Below are 17,520 nucleotides of genomic sequence, written 5' to 3'. Positions count from 1 at the left end.
GGGTATGTGATCCCTGTTCAGTTCATGCATTTCCTTCTCCAGGCTCTCCATAGATGGCAGCAAACCTACAGTCCAGAAGGACATCCTGTATCCAACAGGGTCCCAAAGCTATCAAGCAGGTGTTCCCAAAACAAGACACAGTACAGGGGAACTAAGGCAGGGCCACAACTTTTGCTTCACCCCTTAGGCAGCATAAATGAACCCTGCTACTCATGTGTCCAATGGTCAGAACACCACCAGCAGGATCAACAATGATGCGCATCCAAAAACGTGCAAACATATCAATTTGGGATCAGGTGTTGCATAAGCATCCAGTAAACAACTTTACAGAAAAAATTTCTTTACATGGATCTACAACCAACTAAACGAGATGTACCAGGAAAACGTGTACAAAGTTTTGAATGTCTCTTGGGTAAAATTTTCTTTCAGAGAAAGCAGTACTTTTCAGGCAAAAGTATGGTAAGGCTAATTTCCATTTGTGATGTCTCTCATCAGTTAAAAGGTTCCTTCTCAGATAAATCATTAATATAGGCATATACGTGAGGGAAAAAATAGTTTAGGAAAATTAAATTGAATAAATTGGCCCCACAAGAGTTTGTTACCTTTCCTAATACAGTTTATATCCCATGGGTCGCAGAGCTGTCTGTTTAGCAGCTTCAGTACTTCTCCCTTACCTATATTTACGCCAGTAAATATATCTACTTTATTTAGAATTCTCTAGGTACAGTTTTTTTTCTTTTCTGATATCAAGAAATATTTTTTCTTGGTTTTGTTACTATTTTTGAACTACAGTCTAAACAGGAAAAATCTCTATGGCTTTGATTTACTCATCTTGTCAGTCAAGGCTTCCTGTAACTGCTGCACAGACCGGGAGTAGGCTGGGAAATAAACTACACAGTTCCAGTTAAATGATTTACAGCAAGCACCACAGCAAAGACAGGGAAAGAGGTTGAAGATCTCCTCCCCCAGCTGCATCCTCACAGAAATGCACTCCATCACACTGCAGAATTTACTTCAGACTGCAATGCACACTTGGTAGGATTTTAGAGCACTCTGGCTGTAATTTCCTCTTTCCTCTTTCACAGATTTCATTTGTGAGCTCAGCCATTTCTCTGCACATATATGTGCACAATACACATTCTGTCTCCAGTAACAACCTCAATACACTAGAAAATATTAAATTTTAAAGCTGAAGAAAGGTGAACTAGAAACCAAGCTGAAGCAAATTCTATACTGAATACAGTGTAAGAAGACTAGTTATTGAAAATATTCCTGGAGCTGTCATGGTCATGTACTTACACCTCATTCTTAGTTGAATCAAGAGTTAAACTTGATGCTCTTACAGGCAAAGACTGGAAGTGCATCAAGGCTAAACTCTTCCTAGTGTTCATGTAATTTTTTTAAAATCAGAGTTATTTAATGAGTCAAATTTAATTCATTCTTCTGTCCAAGGTATAAGATAACTCTATGTGCTCTTTTTAATACGACTTTAAAAATCATAATAAAATTCACATCCATATTTCTACATATAAAGTTATAAAGAACAAAACAGGAAATAGGATAACTAAGAAGAAAAATTTACTAGTGTAAATGTAACCTACCATCAACTTAAGTCTCCAAGCAGAAACACTGAGAGACCAAAAACAGTGAAATAATGCAACTTACTGACCTATAAATTATAAAGGGTGCTAGCCACTACTAAATTTCATGGTGTGTGGTTTTAAAAAGCTTAAGTAGTTTGTGCAACTTGTTTTAAAATTTGTTGTCATCATATCAATCAACAGCAAGAGAAGTTGGATGAGAAAGTGAATAGCAAAACCCCTGACTTATCTGTTAATTTATCAATCCCCCTGACCCATAAGAGATTTCACTTTTTGCTTTAGTCTGTGAAGAAGAAAAATTTCCAAGGCAACACAAATTTAGTTGGCTGATATTGCATCATTCAAACACAAATTAAGGCTTTATGATTTATTTTTCCTCTGTAAAAAAAAAAAAAACCAAACAAATCTGAAGATTACGTTTGTGATGGGTTTTGGGTTTAATTTGTAAATTAAAATGCAAAAAATAAGACCTTTCAAAGCTGAGTATCACACAAGGATGTTAATGAAACTGGAATGTACAGAAATGTTGTTATGCAGGTGTTCCACATTTTACACTGATAAAAAGAAAAAAGGCTAGAACAAAGATCCTTTATATAAAGAGAACACATTATAAGTGCGTATTTCCCCACTTGGTAAGTCTTTGAGACTCTTGCAACTACAACATCCCCAGTCAAATACAGATAAATCCACCTGCACATGGATTATTCTCCAGAACTGCCTTGGGCCAAGTCAAATGCACTAAATTATTTTAATAAATAACAGAATAGAAATAACCTTACTGGCTTATCCATATTCTAAACAACCTACAGAAATATATAAAAGTAACTGCTAATCTTCATAAATACAAATGTATTTGATGAATTAATATTTGATGAATCCTATGTGTCCTCTTGATTACCTAAATACCAGTTGAACATATGGTAGGTAGACAAATATTGATGAATCTGTTTCATCAGCAATCAGATGCATCATTGAATAGCTCAGAGCAATGCCACACACAGCCTCAGCAAATCAAATTAGGACTCCTACACAGACAGGTTCCAGTTAATTGATATTCTTTATAGGCATTTAAAGTGGCATGCCTTGAATAAAGTGCTGATAATTTGATTTTGAAGACAGTTCTTTTTACAACATACAATTTTCAGTAAGGTCAAATACAAAACTCCCTTGTCAGTAAGCTAATGCCATTTGTATTGCTGTGATTGCAAATTTCAGTGACTTGGGGATGTTTGGGGATATTTAGTCCCTTTTGCACAATATTTAAAAGAACTGGCACCAATTTTAGTTTATCAGTTGTTCTCCCGATTTCACTTCTCTGTCATGTGTTTCTTCTACAACTAACACATTTTAGAATCAAACTCTGCTGGTTTCTAACAGTGGTGCTGTTGAAAGAATGATCACAAAATAGAGACAAATACCTTGGTTTTTTCTTGCTGAAATTCTATCTGGATGTTGGTCAGTTTAGTTCTCAGCTCCTCATTAGCAGCTTGCAGGGCTTCAGTCTCCATGTCGGGCTTCTCTCCCTTGGCACGACTTTTCTTTGACATAATTGTTTTTGAAGTTTAAGATAAAATGTTTGCTCCACACTGAGCTACCAGCTAGTGCTTTCTGCTTTTAGCATTTGAGAGTCGTGCAGTGGTCAACAAAACCCTCCATACAAGTCTCTGCCATCATGGGAGCAGTCTCTCATGGCCTGGAAGAGGCAAAGTGGTAGGAACAGAATTAGGCTACAGCATTGAGCAGAATCAAATAAGACTTAACATCCATTTTAAAAGCACACTGGACTTCCTTGAATTATACTATACTGCATAGTGTACCAGAGTTTGAAAGAAATAGATAAGAAGTTACATAGTATTTCACCATCTCTAGACTCTATCCACTGTATTCTGATATTCACAGAATTAACAGTTCTGATGAATATAGCATATAAACAGAAATTATATCTTATTCAAGACCTGACTACAATCATGCTCAGAATTCCCAAGAGGCACAGAGAAAACCATAAATTAATTGAGGTAGCGTTTCAGTGGGAATACTTATTTTCTGTTGTAAGAAGAAAGTATTTCTCTCCCTAATGTATCAGTTATAATGCATAATTGTATTATTCATAATTATCATCAAGTTTCACATCATCAGCATCTATTAAAAAGGTATCACAAAACTGGAAAAACATTTTTAAATGTTTCTTAAAATATTCTGTCTACAACATGCTTATGCTCAGGGCTGATGCTGTTTGAAAAGCTACAATGGAAACAAGAAAGTATTTAACTTCATTTTCATTTCGCAGTATGTTCTAAGCTTAAAAAGTATTCAATTATTTAAATCAGCTTTATGTAATATTCAAGAATATCAATAGCAGACAAAGAACCCTAATTCCCATAATTAGGAAATCCTATGATTAATTTGCTTCATGAGTCAGTATAGAAGTTTAATCTGTGATATTTTTTTTTCCTCTCTGCTCTTCTCTAAGAATAGCCCAGTGCTCCACAAGACCAAACTGTGGAACAAGTGCTATCAATGCTGAACTACTTTCCAAACCCATGTTCTCTGCACATCTTAAAATATTCACATGATTTCATCATTAAATTTTTGACAAAGCAGAAAGGTTCCTACTTTAAAACTGAACGACATTACTGGAGTATTATATTTCCAAGAAAATTGTTACCTAATTGCTGTCAAACACTAAACTGATCTTTCCAACCTACTACTGATGGGGAGTTACTTTGAAATTGTATGAAAATGAAAATCCCATGCATTCCTTAGCACATACTTTCTAAAGGGTGAGTGACTAATACCTCAGGTGTGTAGAGAAAAACTAAACACCTCAGTTTTATGCTCCTTTTCAAGCACTGCTAAAGAGGTGGTGAGTTAAATATCTTGCTTAGAATGACAAGCCAAATCAGATGAAAAGTGAACAGAACTCAGGACACCAAGTCTCAGTCTGTTTGATGATATTCCCATTGAGTTCTTTCATTTGTAAAAAGCAATTGAAAAAAACATGAACTTTGCCAATTATTTGCTGAAACAACTTAAGAGAAATAGTTGTTTTGCTCTGTACTATCAGATATCCTTCCTTTGAAGTATAATGATTTATCAAGTTATCCTAGTCAATAAAATGTTGTTTGTTCCTTGTATTCATTATATGAAGCATTTTCATATACAATCTGTGAAAAAACCAGGAATTTAAATACATTTTAATTTTGTTATGTATTAGACCTACCTTACAGAACAAATGAACACTGGTGCTATTGTGGTTTTACACATAGTAGTTGATTCAAGAGAAACAAATCAGCAATATTCTTACAGTAAATTTTAAAAAAATGAACTCTTTGGTGAATAGAAGAAATGTGAAGAATTACTGTTCTTAATAAAGGAATTTCATGTTCATCATCTATGGAGTTTCTATGATGCTCAAATTACATTTAATATTCAAGTTAGCCTTACAACTAGAGAGTTCAGCATTATTCTTTGAAGTTCTCTTCAGAATTAAAAAAAAACTCTCAAGGCATTGCTCTCAATTTTTTTCCTTTAACTCTCAACATTTGAAAATTGTACTTTTTAAGTAAAATAAAAGCTTAGACACAGAACCAGAATAAAATCACCCTCTTGTCTTACAGGCATTGAGGGAAGAAGAGTGGGGAGGGGAGCAAAAGCACCACCTCCCAACCAAACTAAACATAATAAATTCTCTAAAACCACAAAACAAAACAAAAGAAATAACCAAAAAGCCAGAAACCAATCCAACAACAAAAAACCAAACAAAACCCAAACCAAACAAAAAAAAATCCCACAAAACAAACAAACAAAAGAAAACAAAAAAAAACCAAAAAAAAACACCAGGAAACAACCACCCATCAAACTGCATTGGTGGGCATTAAAAGATTATTTCCATTTTTACTCTTCCCTGGATACATCTTCCAGCCTACCTATTTCAAAAGCAGGAACTATGGCAACACAAAGCCTATCTATATACTCAGGGAGGCACACAGCTCAGACACACAAGGGCTGAAGCAGAGACTGCATCCTGATTCCCAAATGAAAGGCACAGAACCAGCGAGTGCCCAGATTCCCTCCTAGCTGACTTCCCACGTTTGATATTTGGATAAAGGTCACGATAAAAAAAGAAAAAAACAAAACCAAAAAGTACCAAACAACTTGTAAACACAGTGAGAAAAAATAAAGGAAAAAACACTACACTCTAACAATTTTTTACTGACGCAGATGCTTCAACCACCAACCTATTTATTAACTCCCCATATGTCTGCTGAGAGGCAAATTTATGATGCTACCAGGATACAGTCCCACAACCACCCCATGACTAAAAATAGCCAATTCCTGCACTCTGAGTTCTACACACTTCTTGCAAACCTTGGAATCACTTGAATGTATTTTATATTTCATATCAAGAAAAAAGATAGGAAAGAGCAATGGATTCTAAAGCACAAGTCACGTTTTCAGCAGACTCTGGAACATACCAAGTTTCTGACTTTACTTGATAGGTATTGGGGCATTTGTCAATGAAGAAAAACAACAAAATAAATAAACTTGATTGAATCTGAATCAACTACACAATAGTTTGGGGGATTGGTCTGTAAAAGATAAAAATATTTAATGTTTTAGGATATCCATTAAATTCTTAACATACTAGAAAATAAATCAGTTGAACAATGTCCTAGCTTTCAATTTCTCTTCTATTTGCTTAGCAGATTTAAGGGATGATTTTTATAACCACCTCAACCTATTCTCTAGTTTTATCAAACAAGACCTCAAACTATGTAATTAATTGCAATATGATTATTCTAGATGTTAAATACCAATAAAATGTAATAGAAAAAAGAAAAATCAGTTACTGCAAAAATGTGAAAATGAAGCATCAAAGAATTTTGATTACACAAGGATAAGGAAAAAAAAGGAACCCAATACTTTCTGTTGAAAAGTAAGTCAATTTAAAGAAAGTAAAGTCTTTAAACATGATCCTGTATGAACAACACAAAAATATGGGGAGGATTGTATCTTTAGAGAGTGAGTCTTTCAGTAACAAACAGCAATCAACAAGAAAAGTAAGTAAACCCATAACATCAAGTAATAAATATGGATAACATTATAACACGAAAACTTTACTAAATTATATCAACCAAAATTCTGTATTCCAGCCTTATTTCAGACTCCAACAACATTACTCAGCTGCAGCACAATTTTTGGACGGTGAAATTGTCAATGAGTCATCTCAGCTGAAGCACCAAGCCATAATTCAGTAACTGGAGGGAAGTAAAAAAGCTTCTTCATCTCTCCACTGCACCTCCACATAAATAGTGTGCCATTCTACTTCAACTTTTTTTATTTCAACCTTTATCTTTTAATTCTGCACAGCCTTCTGCAGCTACCCATAACCCTCACTGTGCTTGTGAACCTGAGATGCAAGTACATTCTCAACACAGCCTAATTCTGTACACTCAAGAAGTTTAAAATGAATTTTATTACCATAGCATCTCACAATAGTAAATGGAGTGAACACAGGTAGAATGTTAACTTCAGAAGTAACTTGCAGTTCACCTATGTTATATTATAGTTTAAATCCACCAGTGACTGTATGGGAAAGACAACATTCATAGCTGCCAATGCCCAAGGCACATTTCTCACAAGGTTCAGATGACCTACATTTACTGCTTCAATTCTCAGTTCTGTGTAATAAAACACGACTGAATGGATAAAAGCAGAAGAACCTCTACAGGATTGTAAAATAATACTCAGCCCACCAATAAATCTAAATGCAAATTATCAATACAGTTTTCTAAGTATATTGTAGACTGGCCAACTTTCTGATACCCCTTTGTAGCTCCCTACAAAGACAAATCTATTTCTGTAACAGTAGAACCTTTGAGGGTTACTGTAAATCACAGCCTGCTTAGGGAAATGCAGAGTTTCCTTACAGTGGAACACTTTATAAATGTCACTTGATTTTTTGATGGATAAAACCAGAAACATCTTTGTTGTTAACTAACAGCCCACATTCATTTTTTTCAGATTCACAGCCTAAAGTTGTGAGCCATTCCTGCTTTAATAATATACATTATAGGGCCACACTATACAGAAAGCAATCACCAAGAAACTGTAGGCATTTTTTTTCATTGCTTTTTTGCCAAAAGATCTCAAAGTAACAATCCTGCAGAGCCATGTGGAAAAGAGCTTTCCTTGGTGGAGATTACAGCGTAGCATGAGTCAGGCTTTTATGACACTCAGATTTCCACAGCAGGTGACATCCCAGGGATGAGCACAGGATGTGTAAAGCACTCAGCTCTTCAGGCCAGGTTAGTAATTGCTTCCATATTTTTGTCAATGGCATCTCAGCAAAGGTGATCTGTGATTCTGCCACTCTGCATCTTTCAGAAAATTCCCAATGCTCTCAGGAATCAGTACCCAGGTTTTAACTTCCCACCATGAATCACTGCCTTCCAGGTCCTTATACAGCAGTTGATAGAACTAACTGGCAAGTTCCTAAATTAATTTCACCAATGTATTAATCTTCTCTTCAGTTAATTGGTTGCCTGTGATGTGTGCATCTGTTAAAACATATCCAACTAAAATATGTATCCATGTCACTGGACATCAACAACCAAAAAAAAAACCCCAAAAAAATTTAAAAAAAAAGAATAAGCATATCAAACTAATTTAGATGCTATGCACACACACAAATGTGTGTGTACCTGCTAGTAACAACCATGTGATGCTGAATTTTTATTTTTGATCAGTTCTACTCCATGCCACTGGATAGCACCCAGTATATTAATGGCTTCATTCTAGTGAAAGGACATAACAGCCCACCATAAACACCCCAAAAAAACCAGCTCTTAGTTTAAAAGGAATTATCACAAGTAAAAAGGAATGTCTGAGCCAAAAAGGACCCAGCATGAGGAAGGGAAGGGATCCTGTACCTCCCGTCTGCACTACACAACATTTTCATACACTCAGAGTTACTGAAAACTTAACCTGAATCCCTTCTCAGAAAGCTATGAGCTTGATTCCAGGACTTTTTTATTTTAAGCAAATAGAAAAATATTCACTGACTTCAATGAATGTACATTATTAATATTTACCCAATTTCACTTATAGCACTGTTTCAAGGATTTACCAAATCATTAATCATTAATATTGCTCTCTCAGCCCTGTTAAAAGACAAAATGCTACAAAGAGGAGTCCTGTGACACACATAAAATAAAAGAGACACTAGCACAGAAAGGCAAAGTTCAAATGCAACTAAAAATGGTAAAACAGAACTCTCCCTCCACAACCTTCACAACTCATCTCTGTTACACAACCACAGTGCTTTAGGGTGCCGGGTTCACTGCAGCTGAGAGAGGCAGCTCTAGGCAGAGCTGCTCCCCTGATCTCTGGGCCAATTCCTTCCTTTCCAGCAGGGACAGGAGAGTTGACCTGATGGCTGCAGTCTGGCACAGCTCATGAGTCTCTGGACCTTCTCACTGTGCCCTGGGTATGAGCAGGAGATCCCTCTGCTCCCAGTGAGGAGCAGCATTCCCACTAAAACCGAATACTTAAGAGCAAAAACAAAAGGAGGAAGAAAGGGCAAGTTACAGCATTTCTCAGTTAGGGCTCAATAAATGCCAAATACAGAAAAAGATTCTAATATCTTTACTGACTATCACTGACACCCCACAAATACAATCAGCCTGTCAAATTTGGGCTTTTGGATTATCTGGACCCGTTTTGTTTAGCTACTCACCTGATTTTTGCAGAAGCTTCCTTTGGGTATTTTTTTAAACCCATCACTATTTTATATTTATTTTATTGTAAAGAGACTAACTAAAATCTGAAACTAGAAAAATTTAAAATTCAGGGATGACAACTGTGTAAAAAATGTAGGAGAACTCTGAAAGGTTTAGGGGGAGAGGTTCAGATTCCCAATTTGATGACTCAAGAGAGAGTAGGAACCTCAATGAGAGGAAACCCGGGGCTGTCTAACACTTAATTGCATCTTGAATATTTATTATTTTGTAAATCAATAGGATAGATTGAGAGGTCAGGCAAGTGTAAGGAGGAGAAAAGGTGCTTCTGGATGTGATATTAGTTACCAGCTGAACAGTAAAGCAGAAGGGACATGATTTCATTCCACTCTGATCTCAATAATTATTTTGTGCTGCTGATCACCTTTGCTAAGTCTATAAGCTGCCTCATGTTGTGCCAGACAGCTCATCACACCCTCACCTCTCTGCTCCAGCACAGCAGAGTCACACAGCTCTGTGCAGAGCAGCACGAGCCCATCAGTCAGCACAAACAAAGAATTACACAACTTCTTCACCTACCAAGGGATGGCTCAACTTTCACACAACTTACCATTAAAATCAGGACTCTTAGCCAAAATGAATGTATCAGCCTAGTCCAGTAATATATAGGAAGACTGACAAAAGAACATGCTGCATTTTTTCCAAGGTTCCCATCGTGGTCCATTTTTGAAGCCAAGTTCCTCAGTTCCTGAGATCTAAGTAAGAATATACACTGCAGAACTGGCAGTTCTGTAGCGAAGACTGAAGACTGATAGAATTTCCAATACGGAAATTGGAAGGTATCTGGCTGTGCTCAAGAATTTAGGACCTCAGCCTTGTGTTTGATTACTTCATCAAGGACTCCTGCTCAGCTTCAGTGTTCTTGAACCCCACATGCAAATCTAATTTCAAATCTTACTGGATAACTATTATTCTTATCTTATTGGCCTCAGGCTAAGGCTTGATGGATTTTGCTTCCATCTACAGTTCTGTCAGAGATTCCTTGTATTTTCTCTACCAAATCATTTATCTCTCAGTAAAGTAGGCATGACACTGTATTCTGAGGACAATACTATAAAATAAGAGACTAGATTCATGTAAGGAGAAATGAAACTTAAGAGACCTAGACAGACCCTGCAATTTTTTTTGCAGGAATCATCCAATTCAGTGTCCAACAAAACTGCAATTCCCTTGGAAGATCTGTTAACTTTCTCACAGCAGAGCTCTGATAATCAGCCAGCTAAAACTGGTATTTCAAACACTGGTATTTGAGTGAATGCTCATTGCAGTGAACAGAGTTTAAGTCACTCTGGGGACTGGCTGATGCAACTGCATCACCTGGCATAAAATATTTAAACTGGGTGTTTTAGCCAGACAGGAGCTTCTTTCCCCTTTCAGCTCTCTGAAAGGGAGCTGTGCAATGGCTTCAAACTACAGGCAGGGAAAAGCACAGCTAGATATTAACACAGCAAGAGCCTGGAGACAAACTTTTGCTTCTCTCTCTGGTTAAACAGGACAGAGACAAACATGACAAAGCACAAGAAAAGCACAGAACAGAAACTGTGAACTGTGAACTCTTTGTGCAACCATCTTCCAATACCCACAAATAGAGAACGCTTCACCACCGTGAGAAGACTACAAATAAAATTCCCTTCTGCCAACTGCCAGCAAATTTGATTCAAACCATTCCAGACTTGCTGGAAATGCTGTTGGCAAGTCGGCCACCAGAAATACAAATGTGCTCTCTGAAGATACCAAAAGTTGAATGTGGCTGCCATGAACAGTTGCAGAAAATATATTTATCCAGATACAGGTATCAGCATCACAATTTTAAGGATAGCGTCCCACAGAAGGTTAAAAAGATGCATTCAGTCATGGTTTTTCATTAAAAAGAGGGAAACAGGCATGTAGATATAAATATAAAACTCCAGAAATACTCTGTGACACACCACTATAGACTGTGACACTTTCTGTTGTCCAGATCAGACTGCCCCAAAGTATTCTGAAGCTCAGAAATTAATCAATGCACAAACACACACACACAAACACACACAAACACACACACATATATATATATACATATGGAAATAAAGTTTCCTAAATTAGGGATAATGTTACACAGAACCAGACTACTTGAACATACAACTTTGAGTGCTTTAGTATGCAACTTGTGCATGCAGCTTATGGGGATATTCAATTTATGGGGCACTGTACCCTAAACTGCTGAGTGCTGTCATAGCCAAGCTGATTTGGACATTTAGGAGGACTAAAAAGTGATTTGTTATTCACTCCAAAGGAAACATCCTGTCTCTTTACCTATATAATGTCACTCCTTCGCTGAGAATCAAGATTGCATTTCACTACACTGTTTCAGAGAGCAAATTGTGAAGATAGTTGCAGTGTTTTGCAGAAAGTTGAGGCCAAGACATGTCACCTAAAGCTTACATAAGTCCCAATGGTTAAATGAAAAATGTTTATGCTTCATTGCTTCAGAACACAACCTCCTTCTTGCCATGGTGCCTGCAAAGAAGGCTATTCTCTGGAAGATCTAAATGGCTGCTAATCATCTGTGACCATAGACAAAAATTTTTATTCAAGTTGTATTATCATGTAAATCTGACACAGTTGCAATCCTATCTATGAATCTGGTTGTGTAGAAATATCTTCCTATAGTTTCTGCTCTTAATTGATGCTCTTGGTGTTCAGTTCTGTTCCTCTTCTCACTTCATCTGCTAAAAGAGTGGCAGAGGGAAGCCTCAAATTTGGGGTGCTGGCAGTGACTTTACAAACTTAGTCTTAATGAAGACTCAGTGGAAAAATATGGAAATAGGTATTGCCAAGAACTATTCTTTCTACACCATCTCCCTAAACTTGAGGTGAAAGGCGAAATCAGATTTTCCTTAAAGTTTAAGGTTATCATAGCTATGGCAATAACACTGTAATTTTTCACCTCCTACATAGCAAACCTATACTAGCAAAACTGTAAATCAAGACTTGGCTGTTACCTGTGTACATTGCCCTTGCATATGAAAGGGGAAATGCTGAAATGCTTCCTGTTTCAGTGAACAACGTGAAAACTGGGAGTTCTTAAGTGAAGCCATGCTCATTCCCCTCCCAGGGCATATATATTTAAATTGCTACACTACAAATACATACTACTTATTAATTTTTTTGCAGAAGAGACATCTGGAAACATCACAAAGATCTTCACTAACACTTCCCAAATGTTGTAAGGGATTAAGAATTGAAAATTTCTAGAAGTTTGCTTTGAAATGTGCAAGTCTTCACCAGTAAATAAGAAGGCTATATGTTTCCTTTCATTGTCCCAGAGTCTGCATTTTTAATTCTTACACTGATTGTTGGAAGTTAATTGAAATGCCCAAATACTGTCTGCCTCCCTTCTACTACAAAATCTCACATTTTTGTCTTGTGTTGTAATAAGATTCAGCACAACTGTATAAATGTAGTACATGCAGATGTGCACAGAATGGGTTTCCTTCAGAAAGGATAAGTTGCAGGTGTTGAGATTAAAATTAGTGTCCTTCAAGATTTTTCTCCTAGAAATCAATGTTTACACAATGCTATGCATAGAACAGGATTTCGCCCACGTGCATACATATATTGCTGTAATAAAATCCTATTATCAAAGCTACTTAATATTCAAAACACCATTTGGAGCTATTGGCATTACAAATTAATTGAATCCAAGAGCTAAGAAAAACAAACAAAAAGCTGGAAAGGCAACCATAACTACGAGAGAGCCTATTTATCAAGAAAAAGCACCAGATGCTGTAAAACTGGTATATCCTAAGGAATTCTCAGAACTGCCAAGTTTATGGTCTCTCACTACTGTTTATTGAATGCACAACACATAGGTACAGGTTTCTCACAGTTCATACCTTTTTTTCCCATTCATACTCATTTGTGGACATACAAGGAGCTCCAGAAAAGTCTGAAGATTTGCTGTGCTTTAATACTGGACAGCAAGCCTGATATATTTGAGAGCCCTTTCCATGGTGTCAGAAAAGTCTGTTTACTTTTCTTTTTAAGACCTCTTGCAAACACTCAGCACATAGATGATTACTTTTAGATGACTAAGTGCAACGTCCCTTATCTTATCTCAACACAACCATAACCAACCACAGACTTATCTAGTGGCAAAACCTGTGTGGGAATTCTGCCAGCAGCTGCACAGCCACCAGCCACCCAAATGTACTAGCTTGTTACATTTGCAAGTAAGAAAACCTCTTTAGATACAAGCATGTTATAGTACTTGTTTTCTGTGTTTGGAAAATAATGGATCTGTAATCACGTGGCAGTGAACATAAGTAATACTTGTATAGAGGATTAGTCAGCACAGGTTGTTTTTTCAAAGGATGTTAAGAAAAAATGGAAACATGAGAGCAATACCAAAGTTTATCTCAATTTAATTTTCAGTATTCAGAGAAAGAAGGAAAATATCAATCTTTGATAGATTTCATGATCAGACAGCAAAAGAAAGAAAGGGCCATTTTAAAAAATGTGCCTGGTCCTATTGCAGGGCAGGCATGCTGCAGCAATCCTAAATTTTCACAGACGCATCCAGCCATTCTCTAAAGCAAAGTGCCAGCTCCCAGCTGCATGGCATAGCAGCACCACTCCTGCATGAATGCTTGTGTTTGCACTTCCAGTCTGAGGAGACACTGGGAACAGATCAGGAATAGTCTAGACAAATAATAAGACATTGACATGCAAGAAATATAATCAAAAAGAAAAACAGGGACCACATAGGCAAGATTTTTTTTCCCATAGCATTGGGTAAATGTGCATAAGCAATCCAGAAGATGAAACCCCACTGTGCAAATTTTCATAAGTCAGTTCCAACTGTTAGGAAAGATACAGATAATTGGCACATGATGAAATCACTTTCCAAAACACACTAGCTGTTGAAGACTCATGTTTAGAACATTTCATCTTTATTATGCAGAGTCAGCTAAACAAACTATTAAGTCTAAATCAATTTTTTACTCTGTGTTCCACTGTTTGAATGAACAGGAACAGAGCAGTCTAAAGGACAACAGGGGGATAATAATCTTTAAATAGCATCCTTTTGAAATTTAAAAACTAAAATACATTTACCTTCACAGAAAGCCAAGTGATAATAGCCATCAGCTGGGTTTAGAGTTCAGCATTTTAATTCTTTCTAAAATCAGCATCAATTACTTTCTGTTATGATTAAGTAAATGTGTAAATAATCTTTTTAGATAAATCTATAACTGAAGTTTCTCATGAATTTACCATGAAGTGTTAAATCCAGTCAGAAGAAGATGAACTACCCTCCCAGGTACAGAGGAGAGAATTTAGTAGTCACATCAGTTTATCTGTTGCTCCCAAAACAAATTTAGTTACAAAGTAGAAATTACAAATGAAAATAATTATTCTCTATAATGAAAGCTAATTACTTTAGCAAATATTAAATTATTTTAGGCACTCTTTTTCACTATTTATGTTTCTTTATAATGACTACACTATAATGAAATTCTGTGGAGTGTTAAAATCAAATATACCAGAATGAAATAGCAGCTGTATTTGAGTGTCACAGAAAACGGACCCCAAGACTCATTCTATATCCTACATTTTTTACTTTATTGTTTCCTTTTCATGGCTTTTTTATTAACAATCATGCATTCTACAGCTGTCAGTTCCCACAGCACTTGCCTTATTTAGTGTCATAGTTTTCTATTCAGAGAAGGAAGTGTTCACCATGCAGTATACTAAATATAACAAGGTATATTTCAAATTAAGCAAAATTTGTGAGTAGCAAAGAGGCAACAGTTTCAATATGCAAACTACAAAACAGCCATTGGGAAAGGATATTTCCTGGGTTACTGCTGCTTTTGTTTTCTTTCTGTACAACAGTTTCCTGGCAAGCCTCAATTATATTCTCAGTATCTTTCTAGATAAAAATGTCTTTTTCTAGGGATCATTTTGCTGCAGAAAGAGCAGTTACACAGAGCAGGGGTTTACTATTTCCTAATATTTCTAAGCCTAAAAACTCTGTCATCACTGCAGGACTACCACAAGATGAAAACACAAAAAATTGGGCACGGTGTTCAATTGTCATCCTTACCGTACTTCTGTAATGGGAGGAACAGGCAATTTCAAGATGATCCTTGAAGTAAACAAAATATTTTGCTGGGGTTTATGCATGGCATGCATATCTGCCTGCTGAATACCCAGATATGCACACATTATAAACACATAAAAGTCAGCAGAAGGTTGAGAAAGTCTGCAAAGGAGCTTAGGTCTCTTGACCGAGACCAAAGCAACTAAAGCCTTTCTTCTTTACTGATGGTGACAGATATAGCTGAGGTAACACAGTGCTCAAGTTAGCAAGTATATAATAAATACAAGTCACTAAGCACCCTTCTGTACTGCACATCTTAGATGCCATGAGTGGTAGTGGTGGTGGGGAAACAACTTAAAAAATTAATAAAGAAATCACAAGTGAGAAAATGTTTATATCAAGAATCTGTTCAGTGAATCCAGAAAACATCTCTATAAAGAGAACAAAAGCACCTCACAAAAAGACAAAAGGTTCATACAGATTTGATTTATTTTATTGCCTGTGAAATCTTGTTGTGTTTAGAAATCTCTCTCAGTACAAAAAAAATGTCAAACTTGAGGCTTCAAATGATATTGTCTCTAATAAAATGATAGCATCATATCTGTATGGCAGATTAATTCTCTTCCTACCCGACCAACATGCTGGCAATGCACAGTACCTTTCTCTTGTCCACAGGTTTCTGAGGCAGTTGTGTTTGATTTCAATTTAAAGAGGTGAAGACTGAGCAACACAGCAGCTGAGTCACAAGCTATGTTTGTTCTGGGACTTTCCACACCACAGCTCCTAGTCCTGTTGGACTGTTCTCCTTTTCATCACCAAGGAGGGCTTCCAGAGCAGTATTAGTGACATCATCTGTTAAACAAAAGAAAAGAGATTTAATACAAATCAGATTTCATTAAAAGCTTTGATGATAGCAATGCAATGAAAATTTATTTACACAGAGTAACAAAACACAGCAGAATAAGGTATCATGTAAAATCGAAAGTGTGGCATCTTCTCTCCATTAAGAACACACATGGAATGGTGGCCTTTCCTAGATGGTCCTCAGTGAAAACAGGATGGAAGCTGCTAAGCTCCTTGGCAACTAGAAGAGGTCAATCCAGAATGTTACCTCTGTCTAGCTTACACTAAATTTGTATTCCATTTCAACACAAGTTATTGGGTTTTGGAATACCTAAATTGTCATGGTGGCCACCTATAAATTGTCACTTACAGATTGTCCGCTGCCAGGAATCTTTATAAATACCAAAAGTATACCAACATAAGTTATCATGTGTCATACTGAAAGGAGGACAAAATTAAATTTTAGAAAAATTGAATTCTGCTCTTGAAGATAATTATCACAATTTCCTTTCTGAAAAAGACAATGGTTGGGACCTTGATATTGTCTTACTTCATATTTCTTTACAATACTTCAATGTACTTTGATCACAAGGGGAAACAACAGAAGCATTTGTGTTTTTGTTGATGTTCACAGCATGTTAATTTGAATTGGTATTTCCCATGCACAGAAAAAATTACAGAAATAAAATTATCATTATGGGGTATCTTCATGGAAAATATCACTCTGAAAGTTTAATGACTGAAAGAAATACAAGTTCCTTAATGAGTATCATTTACCTCAGTTTTCCTAGAGTCTCTAAACACCTTTAACTACACCTTTCACGGCAGAGTGAAAAAAAGAAAGTAAAAAAAGTACTAAATCTTCTAACGAAAAGAAGTACTAAATCTTCTCTTGGTATACCCCTTGTGTTAGAGATTGAGGACAAGTGAATTGAACAAGCCAAACAGATTTCAGCAATGTCTTAAGCAGACATGGCTGTATGGGGTCTCCAAAGCAGAGAGCTGGCAGACAACACAGAACAGGTCAAACTCTGCCTTTTGGGCAACACAGCTGGAAGCCAGACAGAACTCCACATATGAACTGTGCTGAAACACGATGGATACAGCTACTATTATGTACAATGTTCAAATCTTCACAAAAAATATATTTCACATAAAATACATCAGGATTGCATCCAACAGTATCAGTCCC

The 17,520-nt window shown here is 36.4% G+C and overlaps 1 protein-coding gene across 4 annotated transcripts in view; it reads right to left on the bottom strand.

Moving 5' to 3' along the window:
- The window catches only part of JAKMIP1 (janus kinase and microtubule interacting protein 1), a 144,938-nt gene that overhangs the window by 75,870 nt on the left and 51,548 nt on the right, over nt 1-17,520 (bottom strand). For 2 of the 4 annotated variants that reach the window (XM_030948053.1, XM_030948054.1), the window contains exons 2-3: nt 16,144-16,337; nt 3,020-3,294 (exon numbers count right to left, since the gene is read on the bottom strand). In XM_030948053.1, coding sequence (XP_030803913.1) covers nt 3,020-3,148 — 129 coding nt within the window. In that variant the 5' untranslated portion in view covers nt 3,149-3,294; nt 16,144-16,337. Of the gene's footprint in view, nt 1-3,019; nt 3,295-16,143; nt 16,338-17,520 lie in introns of those variants that run through there. The other 2 variants (XM_030948056.1, XM_030948055.1) reach the window with 1 other exon arrangement.

This window comes from Camarhynchus parvulus, chromosome 4 (assembly GCF_901933205.1).
Source record: "Camarhynchus parvulus chromosome 4, STF_HiC, whole genome shotgun sequence".
Classification (NCBI taxonomy): domain Eukaryota; kingdom Metazoa; phylum Chordata; class Aves; order Passeriformes; family Thraupidae; genus Camarhynchus; species Camarhynchus parvulus.
Note: the sequence above shows the minus strand (reverse complement) of the source record. Positions and strands in the feature narration are given on the sequence as shown.